Source organism: Ranitomeya variabilis, chromosome 4 (assembly GCF_051348905.1).
Source record: "Ranitomeya variabilis isolate aRanVar5 chromosome 4, aRanVar5.hap1, whole genome shotgun sequence".
NCBI classification, from domain to species: Eukaryota; Metazoa; Chordata; class Amphibia; order Anura; family Dendrobatidae; genus Ranitomeya; species Ranitomeya variabilis.
The window spans coordinates 16416824-16435099 of record NC_135235.1 but is presented as its reverse complement, the minus strand read 5'-3'; the positions used below and the strand labels follow the sequence as shown (position 1 = coordinate 16435099).

The 18276-nt window shown below is 43.2% G+C and overlaps 1 protein-coding gene and 1 long non-coding RNA gene across 5 annotated transcripts in view; one reads left to right on the top strand and one right to left on the bottom strand.

The window, feature by feature from the left end:
* LOC143769459 (uncharacterized) overlaps nt 1-18276 on the bottom strand; it is a 171140-nt gene that overhangs the window by 92141 nt on the left and 60723 nt on the right. The window contains exon 4 of one of the 4 annotated variants that reach the window (XR_013214403.1): nt 1711-1809. The exons of the other annotated variants lie outside the window; for them this stretch is intronic. This is a non-coding gene — a long non-coding RNA (uncharacterized LOC143769459). Of the gene's footprint in view, nt 1-1710; nt 1810-18276 lie in introns of those variants that run through there. 4 annotated transcript variants of the gene reach the window in all.
* The window catches only part of RBM20 (RNA binding motif protein 20), a 171491-nt gene that overhangs the window by 119290 nt on the left and 33925 nt on the right, over nt 1-18276 (top strand). Inside the window, exons 11-13 of the mRNA XM_077258045.1 lie at nt 1665-2241; nt 5453-5554; nt 5748-5869. Of these exons, the coding sequence (XP_077114160.1) occupies nt 1665-2241; nt 5453-5554; nt 5748-5869 (801 nt within the window). The remainder of the gene's footprint in view (nt 1-1664; nt 2242-5452; nt 5555-5747; nt 5870-18276) is intronic.

The following is an 18276-nucleotide window of genomic DNA, read 5'->3' as shown; positions in this document are numbered from 1 at the left end:
TAAAAACTATTTGGGGAGTTTGCTCAGATTGGCCTTGCCTATGTCATTTTCAGTCCAGAGAAAAATGTGATGAATTTATTAGAAGTCATAGGCCTTTTAATAAGCTTGTTACTCTGTGCCTGTTGTGAGTTTTCTGGTGTAAAATGCATTAAATCTGTGGTTGTGCCCCTCACATTAAGGATCCGTTTTCACATGCCTACCTAGGGCACTTTACTACGGCCAATCAGATGCTTATTTGACGATTGGCGGCCGTATAATAGCCTGTGTAGGCTGACTCGGCGTCAGAGGCGCACTGAACGATCAGTAATAGATCTTTCTGAGCACATAGGCTGCCATTGTTATCAGCAGAGTGGATGCGCTGGGGAGAAAGATGATCTTTTGCACAGCACAAAAGATCATGTCACCTGACGAATAGGCAGTTTGCTTATTCAACGGGTGATTGGCAGCCTGTTTAGACTGCAAAATGATAACCTTGTGTAACAAAAACTCGTACGCAACATCATTATGGTTTAAGCATATCTATGCAACAAAATACCCATATATCATAAATAGCAACTCGATCACAATGTTAGATATCAAGAGGGAAATGAGTCATGCTATATCAATAAAACTGTTTACATTTTATTAGGAAAAATGTTAAACTGAAGACACACAATATACACATACAGATACATATAATAATTTGAGCAAAAAAGTAACAACGTTAAACCAGTGACACAAGAACCAATGTAAATAGCGCATGGAGTGCTATCTATATAACTAGCCCACAGAGCAATGTGTGCACAGTAATCAGAATATTGTAACCATCTCTCAAATAATTCAAGTGACTATATCCATAAATATATTATTCAAGTGCAGCAGTATATAGTGATTAGTGTAGGTTCAGCTGCTGCTGCATACCCACATTAATGCCCGCATTGCAAGAGATGGAACAATATCCGACATAATATATCATAGCAGCAGTGAACACTCTAGTGAGAGTAAATATATGTATGTATACATCAGATACAGCAGTCATTACCCATAGTTGTAGACAGGCTAGCACTCCTATGCGCCAACCCCAACGCACGTTTCACTACACACTTCCTGAGAAAACTATTGTGTAGTGAAATGTGTGTTGGGGATGGCGCACAGGAGTGCTAGCCTGTCTACAACTATGGGTAATGACTGCTACATTTGATGGATACATACGGTACATATATTTACTAACTCTCACTAGAGTGCTCACTGCTGCTATTATATATTAAAGTGGATATTGTTCCATCTCTTGCAATGTGGGCATTAATGTGGGTATGCAGCAGCAGCTGAACCTACACTAATCATTATATACTGCTGCAGCCCATTTTTTAAAATGCCGCACTTGAATGATATGTGTACCATGGATATAGTCACTTGAATTATTTGAGAGATGGATACAATATTCTGATTACTGTGCAGACATTGCTCTATGGGCTATTTATATAGCTAGCACTCCCTGTGCTATTTACTTTGGTTCTTGTGTCACTGGTTTCACTTTGTGTTACTTTTCTGTTCAAATCATTATATGTAATATCATTTACTTTAATTTTACTTTATTTCCTTGGTACATTCATATTCGTCATGATTTCAGAGTTATCAATAAAAGTGTAACATTATATAACTGTATGCATTTATTGAAATTGCAGGACTGGGACAGTGGAAGTGAACAGGAAGGCGAAAGCTGGTACCCAACTAACATGGAGGAACTAGTGACGGTAGATGAAGTTGGAGAAGATGATCTAATTGTAGAACCAGATATTACGGAGCTTGAAGAAATTATTCCTGTTGTCCCTAAGGAGAGTGAGAATTGTATTCAGATGTGTGCAATTGATACTGTGAATTTACAATTGAGGTTTAGTCAAAGAACCAGCAGTGAGTGCTCCTCCGCAGCCATGAGCTGCACATCGCTCAGAGAAAGTGCAAGTCCAGACAGCAGCTGCTGTGATCCAGTTGCAAATGTGCCCGATGTAAATGTGAATACTAATGAAAAGTGCAATAAAGTGGAAGAAAACGATAAAAGTCCTAATAGACTCCACAAACAGGATCCTGGAAGGGAACGTATAGGTGACATTTCGGAACCTGTAACCTCTGAGTATATCAATAAAAACTGTTCAGATCTGTATAAGAGAATAGATTCTCCCGCAGACAGCAGCGTGACAATGGTAGAAGTTCCTATCCAAGAAGAAAGACGAAATAAAAGAGAAAGAGAGCTCTCCATTTCAGGTAAGCTACATTAAGTTTGATCAATTTGGAATTGTCAAATGTTATAATGTGCATGTTGTAGCAATACAGTATATACTACTAAAACTGTGTAAGTACGTATCTGCTCTCTGTGCTGTGGTTGAGGATGTTGCTTTGAGGCCTTAAAATCAGCATCCATGCTTTTAGTCATTTTATATCTGCAGATGTTCCTTTCAAGAGTATACATGAATTATGCTATATCGTACATCTGACTGAATTTTTAACACACACAGTTGAAACCAGAAATTTCCATCCACTATATATAAAGTCACATCTACAGGTTTTCCTCAATATCGGACATGAAATCAGAATAAACCTTTCATGTTTTAGGACAATTAGGATTACCATAATTATTAATATTTGCTAAATGCCAGAATAATGAGAGAGAGAATGTTTTAAGGCATTTTTATTACTTACTGTAACAAACTGGTGAAACGTTTGGGATTTCCTTCCACAAGCTATTCACAATAGTTGGTTGGAATTTGGGCCCATTCCACCTGACAAAACTGGTGTAACTGATCCAGGATTGTAGGTTTGCTAAAGACGTGCAGCAAGATTTTGAGGCAACTGAGACTTCAGTTTAGTAAGGCGCTTTATAAACGCTGAAGGGCTTCATGCCCAAACTGAAAGATATCCCTTATACTGACCCAAAAGCATCAGAAAAGTCTTCTGCAATATGCTCAAAACCATAGAAATAAGTCACAGAGGATTTGGGATTATGTTCCCAAAGGGCTCTCTAACTAAAGCTACTTTCACACATCAGTTTTTTGCCTTCAGGCACAATCCGGCAAATTTTAAAAAAAAAAAAACAGATCTGGCAAAATTGTGAAAAACTGATGCGACGGATACTTTTTTTTTTTTCTTTTGCTGGATCCGTTTTAATTTTTTTATTTTTTACCTGGGGATAGAGTTTTCACTTCCTGCTCCCGGGAGGGGAGGGGAGAGTAGAGTAGAGAGAGAGAGAGCGCGAGAGAGAGAGAGCGAGAGGATCCGGCAAAAAACGGATGAAAAGTGAGGCCATCCATCGCAATCCAGCGCTAATACAAGTCTATGAGAAAAAAACGGATCCGGCTGCAAGTTTTGCTGGATCCGTTTTTTTTCAAAATTCGCTGGATTGTGCCTGACGGCAAAAAACAGATGTGTGACAGTAGCCTAATAAAGACTCTTGTCATGAAGGGATTGAATAACTGTGACCAGTAATAGTGGCATTCTGTAGTTGTTTTAGAGAAACCACTTGTTAAATTAGTTGTGCTCAGCTATTTCATTTTTTCTTGCTTCATTAGTTTACTGCAAACAGCAGAAAGTTTATAACATTTTCTAACACACAAATTGCTATGGGGGATTGAATAATTTTGATTGCAACCTTGTTAAAGCACCAGTCCACAGTTTGTTTGTTTTTCTTTATTTCACCATTGGAATGGTCTCATTAATGCATGTCTCCTGCCCCTAGTATTGTACTTCTCAGTTTCTGTTACTTCCGATGTTGCTCCATCGTCTTCTGCAGTTTGTGACCTGACAGATCGCGCCAGTGTTTGCTGGGCGATCCGTAGGTCACCTCTCAATGGAAGAAGTTGCATTGCTTTCGGTCAGTCTGAAGCTGCAGTCACAAGATGGCGGAACGGGCCGGAAGCAGCACCGGGAAGACGGCGGCTGGTAAGTATAATGGTAGGGCAGGGAATATGTATTAGTGATACCACTCCAATGGTCAAATAATAGAAAATGCTGGAGTAGCGCTTTAAAAATTCTACAAAAGCTATTCTCACTAAAAATGTAGGATCCTTGTAGATGAACACACACCAATACATCATAAAATGGCAAGATATTCTTAACATAATTATATTATTAGGATTTCTGCTTTTAGCAGGCAGACCATTTAAATAATATACATGCAAAGCTGCCAAAATATCAATTCCTTGCTGTTGCCTTGTATATCCATTAGGAAAGGCAGACTGTCTTTTTTATACAGCATCCTGTAGTCTGGAGTGTACTGGCAGATAGACTATGATGCAGATTCATTAAGACTTTGGTTATTCTGTTGCAGTCCTAATGACGGGTATGTAGGAATAATATGCTCCAAATTCATTAAGAGGCTGTTGCTACTTCAACAATTTGGCGCATCTTATCCATGGCATGCGCCCTTGTACACCTTGCCAAAAATGTTACTGCAGTCTTAAACCACTTTACGTGACTCTGACGGGCAGGTGTAACCATCCTGGCTCCTCGCCAGCTCTGCCCACTTCGGCAAAACTGCTTGAAACTGGCATGATAACAGCAAAAGTTGTGACATTTTTGAGCAACTCCACGTCACCAAACATTTTGCAACTATCTAAAAAGAGTTTTACACTGGTCTTCTGCGTAAACACTTTGAAGTGTTTGTACTGCCCTATATTTCATTAATTTGCTTTTTTACTGATTACAGTATGTCTCTAGTAGAGATGGGTGGACCCCTGGATGTTTGATCAGTGGTTGATCAGTTAAAAAAAAAGATCAGGATTGGGTACCAGAAAAGGAGCCGAACCCGGACCCCATTCACTTGAATGGGGGTCTCGAACATCCAGTGTTTGCCACGCTGTCATGTGCTTGACAGCTCAGCAAACACCGCATCTGATCGGCGGTAAAATCATTACCACTGGTCAGAGTGCCACGGTTCCCACGCTATCAAATGACAGCGTGAGCCTGCAGCTGTGATCAGAGATAAAAAGTTTACCTCCGGTCACTGGCATGGGCTGATGAGACTACTGCTGTTATTAGCGGCAGCGAGAGCAGGAGTGGCTGATAGGAGAATTCATCAGCCGGTGCCTGAGACCTAAATGATTAAAAAGAAATGAGGTGGGTTCCCTGTATTTCTGATAACCAGCCAGGCAAAACCAACAGCTGGGGGATGCAGCCCTCAGCTGTCAGAATTAGCAAGATTGATTTTCAAGAATAGAGGGGTCCCTACGCTGTTTTTTACATTATTTAAATTTTAAAAAACGACGAGGGATCCTCTCCTCATTTTGGACAACCAGCCTTGCTAAAGCAGACAGCTGGGGGCTGGTATTCTCAGTCTGGTAAGGGGCTATTGATATTGCCCCCCCCCCAGCCTAAAAACAGCAGCTCGCAGCCGCCCAGAGTTTGCATTTTGTTTTTCCTTTCTGATCTATATAAATAAATAATAATAATTTAAGCCTTTTATTTTTTCTTAAATCAATAGAAGGGAAGTCTCCAGAAGTTCCAGAATTAGAAACAAAGGACGTTAATTCTTCACCTTCATGGGAGCAGGATGATGTCTTTACAGAGTTGAGCATCCCTCTGGGTATGTAAGATAGAACTTTGTTCGTGCAGTCATGTAATGATAATTTTTCATAGAGAACATGGGAATTTCACCTAATACAAATGTTACTTATTAACTGAACAATCACAGGAATTATTATAGAAATCAAGGTGGAAGGTACAATGTGTTAATAGGCTTACAGTGCTTTGTAATGTGACTGTTCTGCTGTTTATAGGTGTTGAATTCGTGGTTCCAAGAACTGGATTTTACTGCAAACTCTGCGGTTTGTTCTATACCAGTGAAGAAGCAGCAAAAACATCTCACTGTAGGAGCCGAGTACACTACAGAAACCTGCAGGTATTACCGTATATTGTAATGCCACTTTTAAGGGTACATTCATTTGCACGTTCGTGTTTCACAGTCCATGAACAGACCGCAATGCTCAGACTGATTGTGGGTCACTTGACCTGAAGTAACAGACTCATATTTCTGTACATGGAGCATGAAACACTGACATGTGAATACAGCCTTAAAGACAGATATTATGCAAATGCACTTGAAGTTATCTGTGATACAGGCATCTAAATAGGGTGTTAGCTTTATAATACAGAAGGCACCGACAAATAATGGTATGAGCAGTTTTTGGTTCTGCACCATCACTGGACTGTATGATAGTATGGTGGTTCACAGGAATGATCCAACACTCAATGTAACGTACAATTGTAGCACGGGTGGAGGCTAAAGGGAGAATATTAGCCCAAACTATAGAACAACAAATGGCGGATTGTAGAAGGAGCGCTAGCGGCCGTCCCAATGAGGAGGAAATAAGTGCGCAGGTCCCCGCAGCTCCAGCCGGACACCCCACAACAGGGGAGAAAGACTTGCAACAGGTACAGAATAGCCGGTGTCAGGAGCACAGAAGGAGAACACAGACACCAGTTAGGGTAAAACCAGCCTAACTGGTGTCCGTGTTCTCCTTTTGCGCTCCCGACACCGGCTATTCTGTTCCTGTTATTAATTTAGGAAAATCTACCAATCCAAATGAAATTATGTATAGCAAGGTAGTAGTGAAAATATTAAAATATTATACCTTTTAATATATCCTTTAAAAAAAAAACCGATAACAGACGGTGAAGAACAAACCAACAAACAACATAAAAAACAAACACTTCAGGCTCATAGAAAACTAAGGTGCCAAGGACCTAGATGCACACATTATAATCTTCTTGGATCATTTATCGACACGTGTGCACACTAGGTAGTGGAAATACCTTAAAATGCAAAATAGTATATCCTTGTCACATCATATTAACAACCTCTGTCTGCGTACTAGGTAGTGCAATAATCTGCATCCTTTTTCACTGCACCACTCCAATGTATGCTTATACTTGCATTCTAATAAAAAGAGCCTGTAGAAAAAAATCTCACCCGGGTATATGTTCATTCCTTCATCACATATATCGTCACCGGTCTCAGAGATGAGTTCCAATATGATCCCAGCAATCCGGGTGTAGAAAGGAGGGTGGGTATACCGAAGTCCCCATATACATCAAGCCTTTTTTCTACAGGCTCTTTTTATGGAATGCAAGTATAAGCATACATTGGAGTGGTGCAGTGAAAAAGGATGCAGATTATTGCACTACCTAGTACGCAGACAGAAGTTGTTAATATGATGTGACAAGGATATACTATTTTGCATTTTAAGGTGTGCACACGTGTCGATAAATGATCCAAAAAGATTATATTGTGTGCATCTAGGTCCTTGGCACCTTAGTTTTCTATGAGCCTGAAGTGTTTGTTTTTATGTTGTTTGTTGGTTTGTTGTTCACTGTCTGTTCCTGTTATTAGCCCAAACTGACATTATAAACTAAGCACATAGCCTTGTAGGGGATATATCCCTTAAAAAAAAATCCCATCTTTAGTGTTCTAATCGCTGCCTCCATTCTGTAGAAACTGAAGTTTAATTACGTATACTAATTATGGTGCTCTGTGCACCCTGGGTGTGGACAAGAGGCTCGGTGCACTGTTCCGCCACTGGTATTGCATGCTTCGCTTCCCTGACTTGTGATTGGCAGTGCTGGTTTGCCTGGAGCAAGTACTGTCTGCAGAGAACTGCAGTAATCAGTCTTTGGGCCACACAGAGTTTCTGCAGAAGGGAGGCAGTTAGATACATACGCTCACGAAAACACAGACTTGCAAAGGGGGAAATCTGTTGGAAGAATCGGAGGCGAATCCACAACATAATAGACATGCTGTAGATTTGAAAATTAACAGCATGCCCTCATGTCCGCAGCTGTATTTTGTTGCAGATTTTGCATCCAAAATCTGCCAAAGTCAGTGTGGTCTAACAGTTATAGGAAGTTATATAACCTATTGTTCCCGTAGCTATACAGTAGAGACCAAAAGTTTGGACACACCTTCTCATTTAAAGCTTTTTCTGTATTTTCATGACTATGAAAATTGTACATTCACACAGACTGCATCAAAACTATGAATTAACACATGTGAAATTATATACTTAACAAAAAAAGTGTGAAACAACTGAAATTATGTCTTATATTCTAGGTTCTTCAAAGTAGCCACCTTTTGCTTTGATGACTGCTTTGCGCACTCTTGGCATTCTCTTGATGAGCTTCAAGAGGTAGTCACCGGGAATGGTTTTCACTTCACAGGTGTGCCCTGTCAGGTTTAATAAGTGGGATTTCTTGCCTTATAAATGGTGTTGGGACCATCAGTTGTGTTGTGCAGAAGTCTGGTGGATACACAGCTGATAGTCCTACTGAATAGACTGTTAGAATTTGTATTATGGCAAGAAAAAAGCAGATAAGTAACGAAAAATGAGTGGCCATCGTTACTTTTGGAAATTAAGGTCAGTCAGTCGGAAAAATTGGGAAAACTTTGAAAGTGTCCCCAAGTGCAGTGGCAAAAACCATCAAGCGCTACAAAGAAACTGGCTCACATGAGGACCGCCCCAGGAAAGGAAGACCAAGAGTCACCTCTGCTTCTGAGGATAAGTTTATCCGAGTCACCAGCCTCAGAAATCGCAGGTTAACAGCAGCTCAGATTAGAGACCAGGTCAATGCCACACAGAGGTCTAGCAGCGAACACATCACTACAAAAACTATTGAGAGAAGACTTTGTGCAGCAGGCCTTCATGGTAAAATAGTTGCTAGGAAACCACTGCTAAGGACAGGCAACAAGCAGAAGAGACTTGTTTGGGCTAAAGAACACAAGGAGTGGACATTAGACCAGTGGAAATCTGTGCTTTGGTCTGATGAGTCCAAATTTGAGATCTTTGGTTCCAACCACCGTGTCTTTGTGCGACGCAGAAAAGGTGAACGGATGGACGCTACATGCCTGGTTCACAGCGTGAAGCATGGAGGAGGTGTGATGGTGTGGGGGTGCTTTGCTGGTGACACTGTTGGGGATTTATTCAAAATTGAAGGCATACTGAACCAGTATGGCTACCACAGCATCTTGCAGCGGCATGCTATTCCATCCAGTTTGCGTTTAGTTGGACCATCATTTATTTTTCAACAGGACAATGACCCAAACAAACCTCTAGTCTGTGTAAGGGCTATTTAACCAAGAGTGGGGTGAGCTGGTCCGCAGAGTGAAGGCAAAAGGGCCAACAAGTGCTAAGCATCTCTGGGAACTCCGTCAAGATTGTTGGAAGACCATTCCCGGTAACTACCTCTTGAAGCTCATCAAGAGAATGCCAAGAGTGTGCAAAGCAGTCATCAAAGCAAAAGGTGGCTACTTTGAAGAACCTAGAATATAAGACATATTTTCAGTTGTTTCACATGTTTTTGTTAAGCATATAATTACACATGTGTTAATCCATAGTTTTGATGCCTTCAGTGTGAATGTACAATTTTCATAGTCATGAAAAAACAGAAAAATCTTTAAATAAGAAGGTGTGTCCAAACTTTTGGTCAGTACTGTATATAAAAAGAAAAACACCAAAAAAAGGAAAAATTCAAGAAAACACACCAAAAACAGGCATAGATGCTTACCTGTCTAAATGGGCCTCAATACAAATGCACAAGCAGGGTGCAGCGGACCCAAATAAAATAGCAAATGCACAGGTGCAATACCTAATGAAACAGCCAGCCTTCAATCAGGGATTGGCCGTGTGGTACACCAATGCACTAAGATACATAACTCTGTATGTGGCGTGTTCACACAAGGAATGCAGAGCATCTGGTTCTCAGCCTATTAATGATGCCCTATGGCGGGCTGCCCAGTGCTAACTAAAATGCATCCTGTGTGAACAGAGGCCACAGTGTACAGAACCATACACGCCACATACAGAGTGCATTTGCTATCTTATTTGGGTCCGCTGCACCCTGCTTGTGCATTTGTATTGAGGCCCATTTAGACAGGTAAGCATCTCTGCCTGTTTTTGGTGTGTTTTCTGTACTGTATATAGTTAACTTACCCATATATGCTCGAGTATAAGCCGACCCGAGTATAAGCCGAGACCCCTAATTTTGACACAAAAAACTGGGAAAACTTATTGACTCGAGTATAAGCCTAGGGTGGGAAATGCAGCAGCTACTGGTAAATTTCAAAAATAACAATAGATACCAATAAAGTAAAATTGATTGAGACATTATTATTTATTTATATACCACGATTGATTCCATGGTGCTGTACGTGAGAAGGGGTTACATATAAATTACAGATATCACTTACAGTAAGCAAACTAACATTTACAGACTGATACAAAGGGACGAGGACCCTGCCCTTGCGGGCTTACATTCTACGGGATGGTGTGGATGGAGACAATAGGTTGAGGGTTGCAGGAGCTCCGGTGTTGGTGAGGCGGTAGCTCCGGTACTGGTGAGGAGGCAGCGGGGTCAGTGCAGGCTGTAGGCTTTCCTGAAGAGGTGGGTTTTCAGGTTCCGTCTGAAGGATCCGAATGTGGTTGATAGTCGGACGTGTTGGGGCAAAGAATTCCAGAAAATGGGGGACACTCGGGAGAAGTCTTGGAGGCGGTTGGGTGATGAGCGAATAAGTGTGGAGGAGAGAAGGAGGTCTTGGGAGGATCAGAGATTGCGTGAGGGAAGATAGCGGGAGATTAGTTCAGAGATACATGGAGGAGACAGGTTATGGATGGCTTTGTATGTCAGTATTAGTAATTTGAACTGGATACGCTGAGGGAATGGGAGCCAGTGAAGAGATTTGCTGAGGGAGGAAGCGGAGGAGTAGCAAGGAGAGAGATGAATTAGGCAGCAGAGTTAAGGATGGACTGGAGAGGTGCAAGGGTGTTAGCAGGGAGGCCACAGAAAAGGATGTTGCGGTAGTCGAGGCGGGAGATGATGAGGGCATGCACAAGCATTTTAGTAGATTGGCGGTTGAGGAAAGAATGAAAGTGGAAAGAGCTTGGATGTCTGGTTTTAAGGACAGAGCAAGTCCAGGGTTACTCCGAGGTAGCGGACTTCCGGTACGGGGGAAAGCGTGATGTCGTTAATTGGGATAGATAGGTCAGGTAAAGAAGATCTATGAGATGGAGGAAAGATGATGAGTTCAGATTTGTCCACATTGAGTTTGAGGAAGCAAGAGGCGATATGGCTGATAGACCTTCTGGAACTCTGGACAGCAGAGAGGTGACGTCTGGGCCAGAGAGGTAGATTTGAGTATCATCAGCATAAAGGAGGTACTGGAATCCATGACACTTTATGAGTTGTCCCAGGCCAAGTGTATACATTGAGAAGAGTAAGGGTCCTAGAACAGAGCATTGGGGAACTCCAACAGCGAGAGGGTGGGATGAGGAGGTAGTGTGGGAGTGGGAAACGCTAATGTGCGGTTGGAAAGGTATGAGGAGATCCAGGATAGGGCGAGGTCTTTGATGCCAAAGGAGGAGGTAGGAGCTGTTGGGTCCAGGGTTGGGAGATATGTCGCCAGCAGTGAGGAGAAGCAGAGGGAGACAGAGCAGGTGGGAAAAGGAGAGTGGGTGGCTTGTTTTATGTTTTATTAGGACAGATTTGAGGTTGAGGAGCAGGTAAGCAGAGGAGTACTGTAAGCGCATATGTTGATCCATGATGAAGGAGTAAGATGGGTTAATCGAAAAGCTAGATCCAAGTAATAACAAGTGTTTACTCAGCAGACATACTCAAAAGAAACAGCGATATAGAGTGGGGTCCTGACTCCTGCCGAGACTAACTGCCATTGAATTAACTGCACTTCACGATACTTTACTGCCTGTTATGATCTGGTGGCCTAGGAGCAGCATGAGACGTACTCTGGAGAAGGTGGTACCTGTACTGACCGCAGACCCTGAACTTAACACCGCAACTAGAAGTAGCCGTGGAATGTACCTAACACTCCCTAGACATCTCGACACAGCCGGAGGACTAAATACCCCTAGAGATAGAAAAGGGAAAACTATCTTGCCACAGAGAAAATCCCCAAAGGATAGACAGCCCCCCACAAATATTGACTGTGAGAGGAGAGGAAAATAACATACGCAGACTGAAATCAGGATTTAGCAAAGGAGGCCGCTCTAGCTGAATAGAAAGGATAGGACAGAGTACTATGCGGTCAGTATTAAAACACTAGAAAATATCCACCACAGAAAATACAAAATCTCCACAGCTAACTAAAGATATGGAGGGTATATCTGCATCTCCAGAGATACCAGCTTGGCTGAACAAATCCTTATACAGACCAAGCTGGACAAGACAAAAACATAGAAAAGAACTGAACAATAAGGCCCACAGCATGTGGACTGCAAAAAACAAAGCCAGAACTTCTCTTTGTTGAAATGAACAGCAAAGCAGGAGAGACCAGGCAGGAATGTGAATCCTCCAGGAACAATGGACAACTGGCACTGACTAAAGGGTCAAGCAAGACTAAATAGCCCAGTCAAAACTGCAATAAGTGGACACACCTGATGAATGCAGCGATCCAAAGACAACAGCGCTACCACTTATAACAACCGGAGGGAGCCCAAGAGCAGAATTCACAACAACTGCCGGGTAACGCGTGCCAGACCCCACACGCGTGCACCCCTAGAATGCTACTAAATTTATAGGACTAAGGGTACCGTCTCACAGTGGCACTTTGGTCGCTACGATGGCACGATCCGTGATATTCCAGCGATATACTTACGATCTCGCTGTGTCTGACACGCTACTGCGATCAGGGACCCCGCTGAGAATCGTACGTCGTAGCAGATTGTTTGAAACTTTCTTTCGTCGTCAAGTGTCCCGCTGTGGCGGCATGATCGCATCGTGTAACAAAGGTGTGCACGATATTGTATACGATGTGCGCCCAGTAACCAATGGCTTCTACATCGCAAATACGTCATGAAATTATCGCTCCAGCGCCGTGCATTGCGAAGTGTGACCGCAGTCTACGACGCTGGAGAGATAATGGAGCGACGCTGGAGCGTCACGGATCGTGTCGTCGTAGCGACCAAAGTGCCACTGTGAGACGGTACCCTAAGTAGAGGATCAGGTGAAAGAAATTGTGGGACCTGATTTGAGATAAATTAGCAATTGGCCAACACACCACGGGAGGTTACATGATCAAAGGCACTGGGCCTGGCTACGTCCATGTGCTCTAACACCTTGCACCAGATAACATCGCCTGTAGCCCCAGCATGGATACACAGCAGTGAGTACAATGCAACAAATGGAATTAGCACACATTCAGCAGGCACTGTTATATACCATTAAAGGGAATGTTGCAGGATGATAAGAAGTATTTGACAGCAAGCAGATATTGTACCATTAAAGGGAATGCTGCAGGATGATAAGCAGTAGATGACAACAAGCAGATATTGTACCATTAAATAGACGTCAGTAGGTTAAGTGTTTTTAAATATCCATATTGAATCAGGAGCCCCATATAATTCTCCATACAGTTCATGATGGGCCCCATAAGATTCTCCATACAAAATACGCCCCATATAATGCTCCATAAAGTTCAGATGGGCACCATAAGATGCTCCATATTAAAATATGCCCCATATAATGCTGCATAAAAGGTTAATGATGGCCCCATAAGATGCTCCATAGAATATTATTACCCATATAATGCTGCACAAAGGTTGATGGCCCCATAAGATGCTCCATAGAATATTATGCCCCATATGCTGCTGCTGCTGCTGCAACTTAACCCCTTAATGACCGCCGATACGCCTTTTAAAGGCGGCCGCTAAGGGTACTTAAACCACAGCGCCGTTAATTAACGGCGCTGTGGAAAAAGTGAATAGCGCCCCCCAGAGTCAGATTTTCTCTGGGGTCTCGGTTACCGGGGGTAGCCGAGACCCCAGAGAACATGATTCGGGTTTTTTTTTACCGACCCCCGAGTTGCGATCGCCGGTAATTAACCGTTAACCGGCGGTCGCAAAAAACCCCCAAAAAACGCGATTTCCCATTTAATTTCTCTGTCCTCCGATGTGATCGCACATCGGAGGACAGAGAAATGGGGTCCCCAATCGCCCCCGATGCCCCCCCGATACTCACCTGTCTCCCCCGGTGCTCCTCGTGGCTCCCGATGGGCGCCGCCATCTTAAAAATGGCGGGCGCATGCGCAGTGCGCCCGCCGACCGGCACATCTTTGGGGTCTCGGCTGCTGGGGGTAGCCGAGACCCCAAAGAACATTATCGGGGTTGGTTTTTACCGACCCCTGTTTTGCGATCGCCGGTAATTAACTGTTTACCGGCGACCGCAAAAAAAAAAAAAGCGATGTGTAATTCTCTGTCCTCTGATGTGATCGCACATCAGAGGACAGAGAAATAGGGGGATTCGGGGACCCTATCATACCTACCGGTGTCCCTGGGTCCTCCTGTGTCTTCTCCTGGCTGCCGGTTTCTTCCTATGGAAAGAAAATGGCGGGCGCATGCGCAATGCGCCCGCTCTCTACTGCCATCTGCCGGCCGGCAGGAGAGAGGAGTTGGGGCTAAAATTAGGGTTAGGGTTAGGGCTAGGGTTAGGGTTGGGGCTAAATTTAGGGTTAGGGTTGGGGCTAAATTTAGGGTTAGAGCTGGGGCTAAATTTAGGGTTAGATCTGGGGCTAAATTTAGGGTTAGGGTTGGGGATAAAGTTAGGGCTAGGGTTGGGGCTAAAGTTAGGGCTAGAGTTAGAGTTGGGGCTAAAGTTAGGACTAGGGTTGCGGCTAAAGTTAGGGTTAGGGTTGGAATTAGGGTTTGGATTAGGGTTGGCATTAGGGTTACGTTTGGGATTAGGGTTAAGGTTAGGGTTGGGATTAGGGGTGTATTGGGATTAGGGTTAGGTTTAAGGTTAGGGTTGAGATTAGGATTAGGGGTGTATTGGATTTAGAGTTCTGATTAGGGTTATGGTTGTTTTGAGGTTAGGGTTGCGATTATCCTTAGGGTTGTGATTAGGATTATGGATCGGGTTGGCATTAGGGTTAGGCCTCTTTCACACTTCAGTCTTTTGGCGTCAGTCTGAAACCGCCATTTTCGTCAAATAGCGGATCCGCCAATTTTTTTTGGCGGTTCCGCTATTTTCCCATAGACATGCGTTAGCGACGGATTGTGGCGGATGGTCGTCCGTTCCATCCGCCATGTGACGGATGCGTCGAGATTTGGCGGACGTCATCTAGACATTGACGGCCATTGTAACATTTTTTGTCTGCGCCGAAATGGCGGTTCACGGCGGATCCGTCGCGTTCGTCATTCCATAGAATGGCCGCCTATGGGCGACGGATCCGTCGTTACCGTCATTTCGGCGGATCCGTCACCCCAATCCGCTTTTTCAATTGCGCATGCTCCAAAAAGTAGATACTTTTCCCAGACAACTGCCAAGTAACGGATCCGTCAAAAAAACGTCACTATGTCGGAGCTGACTGACGCCAAACAACTGAAGTGTGAAAGAAGCCTTAGGGGTGTGTTCGGGTTAGGGTTGGAGTTATATTTGGGGGGTTTCCACTGTTTAGGTACAGCAGGGGGACTCTAAACGCCACAGCCAATTTTGCGCTCAAAAAGTCAAATGGTGCTCCCTCCCTTCCGAGCTCTGCTGTGCACCCAAACAGTGGTTTACCCCCACATATGGGGCATCAGCGTACTCGGGATAAATTGGACAACAACTTTTGGGGTCCAATTTCTCCTGTTACCCTTGTGAAAATAAAAACTTGGGGGCTAAAAAATCTTTTTTGTGGAGAAAAAAATATTTTTTATTTTCACGACTCTGCATTATAAACTTCTGTGAAGCAGTTGGGCATTCAAAGTTCTCACCACACATCTAGATAAGTTCCTTGGGGGGTCTAGTTTCCAAAATGGGGTCACTTGTGGGGGGTTTCTACTGTTTAGGTACATCAAGGGCTCTGCAAACGCAACATAACGCCCGCAGACCATTCTATCAAAGTCTGCATTCCAAAACGGCGCTCCTTCCCTTCCGAGCTCTGCCATGCGCCCAAACAGTGATTTACCCCAACATATGGGGTATCAGCCTACTCAGCATAAATTGCACAATAAATTTTGGGGTCCAATTTCTGCTGTTACCCTTGAGAAAATAAAAAATTGCAGGCTAAAAAATCATTTTTGAGGAAAAATAAAAGGATTTTTTATTTTCACGGCTCTACTTTATAAATTTCTGTGAAGCACTTGGGGGCTCAAAGTGCTCACCACACATCTAGATAAGTTCCTTAAGTGGTCTAGTTTCCAAAATGGTGTCACTTGTGGGGGGTTTCCACTGTTTAGGCACATTAGGGGCTCTCTAAACGTGACATGGCATCCGATCTCAATTCCAGCCAATTCTGCATTGAAAAAGTCAAACGGCGCTCCTTCTCTTCCAAGCTCTGCCGTGCGCCCAAACAGTGGTTTACCCCCACATATGGGGTATCGGCGTATTCAGGAGAAATTGCACAACAACACTTATGGTTAAATTTCTGTTTTTACACTTGTGAAAATAAAAAAAAATGGTTCTGAAGTAAAATGTTTGCAAAAAAAAGTTAAATGTTCATTTTTGCCTTCCACATTGTTTCAGTTCCTGTGAAGCACGTAAAGGGTTAATAAACTTCTTGAATGTGGTTTTGAGCACCTTGAGGGGTGCAGTTTTTAGAATAGTGTCACACTTGGTTATTTTCTATCATATTGACCCCTCAAAATGACTTCAAATGTGATGTGGTCCCTAAAAAAAAATGGTGTAAAAATTAGAAATTGCTGGTCAACTTTTAACTCTTAGGCTGGGGTCACACATGCGTGTTTTACGGACGTAAGAGCGCAGAAACTACGTCCGTAAAACTCGCATTACATACGGCACAATTATTCTCAATGGGGCTGCTCCTATTAGCCGTATATTACGGATCCGTATTATACGGCTTTCTACGGCCGTACAAAATCGCAGCATGCTGCGTTTGTCAGCGTATTGCGCAAAAAAATCGCCAATGAAAGTCTATGGGGGCGAGAAAAATACGGATTCCACACGGTCCAGCAGTGTGACTTGCGAGAAATATGCAGCGGTGTTAGTGAAAAGTCGGTAATTCAATTGCCGGCTTTTCATTTCTCCTGCACAAACCCCACATGATATGAGACATGGTTTACACATAGTAAACCATCTCATAGCCCCATTTTTTTTGCATATTCCACACTACTAATGTTAGTAGTGTGTATGTGCAAAATTTCAGCGCTGTAGCTGCTAAAATAAAGGGTTAAATGGCGGAAAAAATTGGCGTGGGCTCCCGCGCAATTTTCTCCGCCAGAGTGGTAAAGCCAGTGACTGAGGGCAGATATTAATAGCCAGGAGAGGGTCCATGGTTATTGGCCCCCCCCTGGCTACAAACATCTGCCCCCAGCCACCCCAGAAAAGGCACATCTGGAAGATGCACCTGTTCTGGCACTTGGCCACTCTCTTCCCACTCCCTGTAGCGGTGGGATATGGGGTAATGAAGGGTTAATGCCACCTTGCTATTATAAGGTGACATTAAGCCAGATTAATAATGAAGAGGCGTCAATTATGACACCTATCCATTATTAATCCAATTGTATGAAAGGGTTAAAAAACACACACACACATGATTTAAAAGTATTTTAATGAAATAAACACAGCGGTTGTTTTAATAATTTATTGCTCTCTCAATCCATTTGCAGGCCCTCGCTTGGCAAAATAATAAACGCACAAGATACATACCCTCAGCTGAACCGTCACGTCCCACGAGGTAATCCATCTTAAGGGGTTAAAATATTTTACAGGCAGGAGCCCTGCAAATGCAGCTGTGCTCCGTGCCTGTAATCCCCGGCGAATGAATGAAATGTAGGTCATTGACCTACATTTCCTTCAGTCGCGGTGATGCGCCCCCTGGTGGATGTCCTCATATGATCTGGAGCGTGGGAAAAAGTTCCCAGGCTGCAGTTCATGAGAACATCCAGCAGGGGCGCATCACCGCAACTCAATGTAAGTACAGATCCAGCTTTCCTTTCAGCACCCGGGGATTACAGGCACGAGCGAGTGGTTTATCGCAGCTCATGCCTGTAATATTAGTTAACCCCTTCAGATGGATTACATCGTGGGACTTGATCGGACATCAGAAGGTATGTATATTGTGCGTTTATTATTTTGCCAAGCGAGGGTGTTGCTGATGGATTGAGAGAGCAATAAATTATTAAAACAACCTGTTTGTTTATTTCATTAAAATACTTTTAAATCATGTGTGTGTGTGTTTTTTAACCCTTTCATACAATTGGATTAATAATGGATAGGTGTCATAATTGACGCCTCTCCATTATTAATCTGGCTTAATGTCACCTTACAATAGCAAGGTGGCATTAACCCTTCATTACCCCATATCCC